The following is a 7,334-nucleotide window of genomic DNA, read 5'->3' as shown; positions in this document are numbered from 1 at the left end:
CGGTTTATTTGGTATTTCAAGTTGTTGTTCCAACTTAATTTCCAAATCAAACTATTTTTTAATCCATTCCACAAAAGAACTGGTTGCGCCCTTGGTCTCCTGTTCCCCCCAGTTGTACTGCTCAGTTTCCTACTATGCACTGCTCAACTGCATTTTGACTCATATCTCCCCCGCGTCTTCTTGATCCTTATTCTTTAGGATCAAGAAGATGTGGGGGAAATCAGGGGGAGATGCGGGTTGAAATGCAGCCACACAGCAAATAGTGGGAAATTAAGCAGTACAACTGGGGGAAACGGGAGACCAAGGGCACAACAACTGCTTTTGTAAAATCAATCTTTATCTTTAGTGAAAAATGAATACAAAATTTCAAAAGGGAAGAGAAGGGGGGGAACAGCCTACAAAACTATGTTGAATAGTAAATATCAATGAAGTTAATATAAATATCACATTCATATATTAGTAAAAATAAAGATAGCTTAAAACATGAATAAAAAGTTGTTTGCACTTTGCACCTAAACAAGCATACACAGACAAATCTAATCTAACTGAGGAATAAAGTGATATTCAGTGCCTACTCCCTTATGAACCTGCTGAGTGCTGACCACTACAATAATCTTCGGAGGGTTTGGGTTCCTTCTGAAATTAGGCAGGTGGCAACCTGAGAGAGGGCCGTCTTGGTCATGGCACCAAAGTTCTGGAACTGCGTCCCCAGAGACTGTGTTGTCTGTCCCCTTCTGTTGCCATCTTCTGCCCTTAGGGATGCCTCCTTCCCAACCTGTGTTTTAATTGCTGACTTTATGATCTGTATGTATTTTAACTCTGTTTTTTAATTGGTTAGATGTGTGTTTGGGTGGGCTGATTTTAATGGTTTTAAAAAGTGGATTTATTATGAATGTTTTAAATTGCTAGCCGCCTTGGTGGCTCTGGTAGAGGCAGAAAGGAAGCATACAAATTTTGTAAATAAAATAAACTCACTTGTTGTTTTTACACAAATGGCTGGTGTGTATGAGTGGTACTTTCAGTTGATGTTACAATGTCCTCCTATTTGCTAAAAGCCTCTCTCTTATTTTAGGAGCTAATACCAGCACTGCCAGAATGAAAGATGCTGGGCTTATTTTGGCAGATACTCTCCGGGAATTCTTATTTGATCTGAATGTGGATGATGGCTTAGCTGCTCTGGGTTATTCTAAAGCAGACATCCCATCTTTAGTCAAAGGCACCCTGCCTCAGGTAGGACAGATGGCAAAGACATTTTCTTTTAAATAAACTTGCATTCAGGTATTTTGCTTTGTCAGCTTTGTTGTTCTGTTGATAGCAAAGAAGAGAAAGTAAATATTGGATAAAATCATAATATTTTTTATACAACACAGAATTTTCTTAATAGAATATGGAGTTCTTTTTCTGATTTTTTTCCTCCCATATCGTGTTTACGTTATGAAAGAATGGCTAATAACAAATAATCTTATCCTGTGAAAATGGCTACATCAGTGCAGCCATACTCTTTCTTGGTCTCAGATATGCTTAGAGAGGTAAAGAAAACCCAGAAGGTTCTACTGTTAGGAATTCTTTGCTTTTATTTATATAAACACACACACTTTTCTGTGAGAAGTTAGCCTTGACTATTTTTTTAAGTAAATGAGTCTTTAAAAGGTGAGATTTTTTCCATCTGGTTTACTTTTGTAAAGTGGCGTTAAGAATTTACACATGTGAAATTTAGACATGTGAAACTGACAAATTACTATACCCTGTAAATATCATGTAGGAGATATTTTCTGTACATTATAATCTTAGCACATTAAAGAAATTTCAAGAAGTATCTTATCGAGAGAAATTTCAAGGGGAAAATCACTTCAGAGCGAATCTTCCATATCAGAAACAGTTGAGTGAACTGACCTTTATTGATTCATTCTGTCTGACATCTGAATCAGAAAGCAGACCGAAATCCATCAATACAGGCTGGTTTACACAGTCAGACACAAAATGTACAGCCTGAAAAGTAGAATTATGGGATGAATATGCCGATCTGAAGCAAAGATATTGTCTCTGATTTATAAATTCTTGGTTCTGAAAACTGTTTCAAAAATACTACTACTGCTACAACTATCTCCACTGTTTTTATATTTTTTTCATTTCACTTCATACTCCACTTTTCTTCCCAATGGGGACCCAAAGTGGCTTACATCCTCCTCCTCTCGCAACAAACCCCACAAACTTCCATGGCAGAGTGGAGATTCATGTGTGTCCCAGATCCTAGTCCAACTCTCTAACCATTATACCACGCTGGCTTTCTTTGTGTACAAAGAATTAACATCTCTTGTTGAAGTCTGGAGAATGGATAAAGCCAGGATCATAGGGCAGAATCTAGCTCCTGTTTAATTTGTCATATTACATCACTTGTATGATCAGATAGACAATGCACTGTTCCATCAGCACATTCAAACTGGTTGATAATTGTTAGAAACACAACATTCCAGTCATTTTTCTAAGGTGGCTGCAAAGGAAATCTTGCTGAGTTAATAAGTATTGATTTTTTTCAATTTAGAACTTATTCACTGTAGCATTAGCTGGTATATGAGTTTATTGATTTCAGAGTCTCCTTCACTATTAAATATATAAACAAGCTAAATAGAAGATGAGGGCTTCATGATAAGTTACTTGCAGAAGGGTTCTCTACTCCCATCTTTGGTTCGAATTGGGCAGGGGGGATGTAAAGTACTATGTTGGTAAAGATGCTGGAGAGAAAAGTATTTTCTGGAGAAGAAGAAGAGAAGAGATTGGATTTATACCCCACCCTTCACTCGGAGTCTCAGAGCGGCTTACAAACTCCTTTCCCTTCCCCTCCCCACAACAGACACCCTGTGAGGTAGGAGGGGCTGAGAGAGCTCTTTCAAGAACTGCCCTTTCAAGGACAACTCTTGTCTGAACTATGGCTTGCCCAAGGTCATCCAGCAGCTGCAAGTGGATGAGTGGGGAATCAAACCCAGTTCTCCCAGATTAGAGTCCATGCACTGAACCACTGCACCAAACTGGAGTTTCTGTGTTTCTTAAAATCAGTTAATGTGAAACATTGGTGATGATCTTCTGTGTAGTTTTCACTGCTGCTGCAAATTCATAACAGCTGCAGATCATCCACATGGTAGTTTTTCCTGTACTCTCTTGCCTCAGCCACATCCCACTATCAGCAGGCTTTTGGAGCCTTTTTAAAACTGTGCCATTGCTTGAGTGCTATAATGCAATAAAGTTATAACAGTGTATTGCCATGATTGACTAGCTCCTCTGTATTCCCTACTTTCATTAAAAACAAAATTAAGTCTCTAGCCCTTTTCATTGCAGAAATATAAGGGATACACCTTTCCCCTTGTATCAACACAACAAAAAGACTTACTTTTTCAGAGAAGCTAGTAGACACTGGCAGTACATCATTACTGTATTACTGTTCTGCAGCTGTCTAGTAACTGCTAATTTTTAAAAAGCGGCCACAGGCCTTCCAGTTCTGTGGGACAAAATGACAACTGCTGGGGGCTAAGACAAGGAAGACAGTGCCTTCCCACCCACTGGCCTGCACCACATTTTCAGCTTTCCCTCCTTCCCTCTCCTTGGAGCCTCTCCCTGCAAAAAGTCTGGCCCAGCTGTGTGGTACCAGCCTGGCCACTGGGCTGGAGCTAGTAGCACAGCAACCAGGCTGGGGCCCAGTTGCATGGTGGAGAACCTGCAATGACTTTCATGGAGCACCTGACTTTCCTCTGTATCCCCCAGTGTTTCTCTATCGGTTGCCTATTCACTAAAAACAGTAACATATTGTGTATAAAACAAAGTTTGAGTCCAGTGGCACATTTAAGACCAACAAAATGTTATTCAAGGTATAAGCTTTCATGTGCAAGCACACTTCTTCAGATACAGTGAAACAATTTCCTCCGCCATTACATATAGAAAGGGGGGGTTAGTTGCCAGGAAGGGCCAATTAGAGTCAAGACAGAGACAAACATGGAAAATACCGGTCTGTACATATAGTCAGAGGATGAGCAATTGTAACGGTTGAGGAAATTCTGTTTCACTGTATCTGAAGAAGGGTGCATGCACATGAAAGTGTACACATTGAATAAAACTTTGTTGGTCTTAAAGGTGCCCATGAACTCAAACTTTGTTCTTCTGCTTCAGACCGACACAGCTACCCACCTGAAAATATTTTATGTAAAACATACAATAATAGGATTAATTAGTTTTATTAAATACCCTCAAACTGATGAGACATTTTATTAACCCTCCATCCTGATTATCATTTTCTCACTTTTGCTTTTTCTTCCTCTTTCTTCTCTTGTCCTGCCTCTCTTGAATTTATTGGCTGATCTACTGTAATGGTACAATGGGTTTCTGGTAACAGAGGAGATATCCCTTCAAGCAGTTATTAGATTAGTTACCCTGATGCCACAGAGTGGCTAGCTTGCCATGCAGATCAGTTGAGTGGAGCCATCTGCTGGGAACAGACATGATGGTTATTGTTCATGTTGGAATGCTTTGCATCACAGCATGCTACTATTGCAAACCCAAAACCCTGCAAACCTTAATGGAGATGTACTCATTAAACTACCTGAATGGTCAGTTCTACACCCACCCCCAAAGGACTTGGGCCCCAACTGGGAAGTTGGGTGGGAAAGTATTTTGAAGAACAGCTCCAAAAAGTGACAGAAGAGAGAAAGAACATGTACAAACCATCATTTTCATCACATTAGTATCACAACCACATACTCTGGAGTAAACCAAAAGGTTTCATCAAGATTAGTGAGGAGCATATCACATCTTAATCAATTACTAACAAATAGAGGACCTTTCAGTACCTATATAATTCTGTTTTACTTTTCTTTTTAAGGAACGAGTGACTAAGTTGTCCCCTCGTCCCCAGACTGAAGAAGAATTAGCTGCCTTATTCGAAGCTTCCATGAAACTTTATTAGTTTTAAATATTTAATATTTTTTCTGTGCATGGCTGATGACATTCAAATACTGGCTACGCCTACACTACAACTTCGAATCTGGGAGCCTCATATATCACATGCTCTCTTAGCTCAATATGTCAAACTGGTCAGCACACATTGAGGGGGAAAATCAAAATATTGGGTCTATCTATAGAATCATTGTCTATGCTGCCCTCTGCTGCTACATTTCAACAGATTAAAAACAGGATTCTAGACACTGAGCACCAGAGATTATACATTTTAGTTAATAAAACCTGCTCCCCTTTGAGTTTCAAAATACCTCTTTCCACAGGGAAGGTGGCCTCATATTTATCTTCCCTGCAGGTTCCTCAGCAACGCAGAGTGTTTACGCTGGCCAGATGTAACACTATGCCTTCCACCATTTTACATGGCAGATTTAACAAGATATCTCACTCAGCCAGATATTGCCCCTGCAAACAAAAACGTGTTAAGTCAATTACTCATGTTCTTTTGTATTGTCACCTGTATGTGCATCTAAGGTATATTTACATTCTACCTTAAACAGCATGATGGATGCACGTAAGGTACAGACTTCTAAATGACTTCTCCTCTGACATCACTGAGAAGGTGGCCAAGTTTCTCTGCTCTAAAGCTGTGCCAAAGGACCCCAGAGACATAATACTTTTATAGATGTACCTATGGGTCAAGTTTTTACTTTGCTCTTAAATTGTATAATCTGTATCGAAAATTTATACCAATAAAGGCTAACTTGAACTTACAATATTTTTTCAACAGCCTCTAAAGTTTACTTTGTTGCCATTCTAGCATGCTAGAAAACTCAAAACAGAAATGGGGATGTGATAATAATAAATGCAAGCCCACTACTCAGAGCTTTTTTATCATTTGTGCTTATTTCTGGGTATGATCTTATAAGTTCTCATCTTGCTTTTATTTATTAGTAGAACTAATCAATGGAGATTTTTTACCATGCAGAAACAGTGTACTTAATGGACTTTCTAGCATGTCATTTAATTGTCTCTGATACAAACTGTGTCAGGCATTTATAGATCCAAAAACAAAACTTTACAAGTTTGGGAATGCTGCCTTCTATTCCATTTCTCATTCACAACCAGTCACACAAAGAAGCCTTTTTATGACTGCATTGTTCTCTTGGCTCAATGAGATTGTTACCCACCCACTCAGTGTTGGGGCTCCTACTTCAGTATTTCGGATGTGGGGCTGGAAGTCAATTTATTGCTTGTAAAGGACACTGGAAGGAGGAGGAAGTGGAACATGTCTATTTATACACAGGTTGTGCAGGTACCAGGCACACAAACTGCCCTATCCAGCTTTGAGAACCTCTTGGGCTCAGACCTCCTTAACTTGGAGAAAAGTCTTTAAAAAAATTAGTACAACATAACTGAATAAATATGAGTAAGATAATTATATAAACAATTAATATAAAACCATTACTGTAGGCAACAGCTCATGATAAATTAGGGCAGACATATACTATACACTTGAAACAGGTTTGTCACAGATTGCTTTCTAAGAGTTATAATGGGGAGAGATCACAAGGGATCTTTTACAAAGCATTCTAGGCATCCTCACAAAATTACATTACCCAAAGTTGTCTGGAGAAGTTGCGATAAATGGTTTGATGCAGGTTTAATGTTCCAGTGTTGTATTAGGGCTACATCATATTGTAGGCCTGTGATCAGATTTTTCCAGCATGTAGTTCATCCTTTAAAATCATCTGCCTGGAGGGAAGCTATTTGGATTATAACAACAAGCTGAGGATATAGCGTAATGCATCACACAGTGGCAAAAATAGTTGTCATCAAATGTGAACTTGTAGATCTGACAAAAATATGCAGTCTATCATTGAAATCTACCTCAGCTCCTGTGGACTGGCTAATGTAACCCCTATCTTTTCAAAAGGTTCCAGAGGATATCCAGGAAATTACAGGCCAGTAAGTCTAACATCGATACCAAGTAAGTTGGTGGAATCTGTTATTAAAGATAGAATAAGTAGGCACACTGATGAACAAAAGCTATTGAGGAAGAATCAGCATGGATTCTTTAAGAATTCTTGTCTCACCTGTTAGAGTTCTTTGAGGGGATGAACAAACATGTGCACAAGGGTGACCCAATAGATGTTGTTTACCTAGACACAGAAAGTTTTTGATAAAGTTCCTGGTCAAAGGCTTCTAAGAAAACTCAGCAGTCATGGGATAAGGGGACAAGTCCTCTTGTGGATTAAAAACTGGTTAATTAACAGGAAACCAAGTGAGTATACACAGGCAGTTTTAACAGTGGCGTTCGGTAAGCAGTGGGATACCACAGTGCTCAGTACGGAGTCCAGTACTTTTTAAGTTGTTCATTAATGATTTGGAGTTGG

General features: G+C 39.1%; 1 protein-coding gene across 1 annotated transcript in view; it reads left to right on the top strand.

The window, feature by feature from the left end:
* Window positions 1-5,809, top strand: part of ADHFE1 (alcohol dehydrogenase, iron containing 1) — a 36,191-nt gene extending 30,382 nt beyond the window's left edge. Inside the window, 2 exon segments of the mRNA XM_015408964.1 lie at window positions 1,073-1,230; window positions 4,868-5,809. Coding sequence (XP_015264450.1) covers window positions 1,073-1,230; window positions 4,868-4,951 — 242 coding nt within the window. The 3' untranslated portion in view covers window positions 4,952-5,809.
* The last annotated feature ends 1,525 nt before the right edge of the window (window positions 5,810-7,334 follow it).

The sequence above is a fragment of the Gekko japonicus genome, unplaced genomic scaffold (assembly GCF_001447785.1).
Source record: "Gekko japonicus isolate JY-2015 unplaced genomic scaffold, Gekko_japonicus_V1.1 scaffold88, whole genome shotgun sequence".
NCBI lineage: Eukaryota > Metazoa > Chordata > Lepidosauria > Squamata > Gekkonidae > Gekko > Gekko japonicus.
This window is presented reverse-complemented; position numbering and strand designations above follow the sequence as displayed.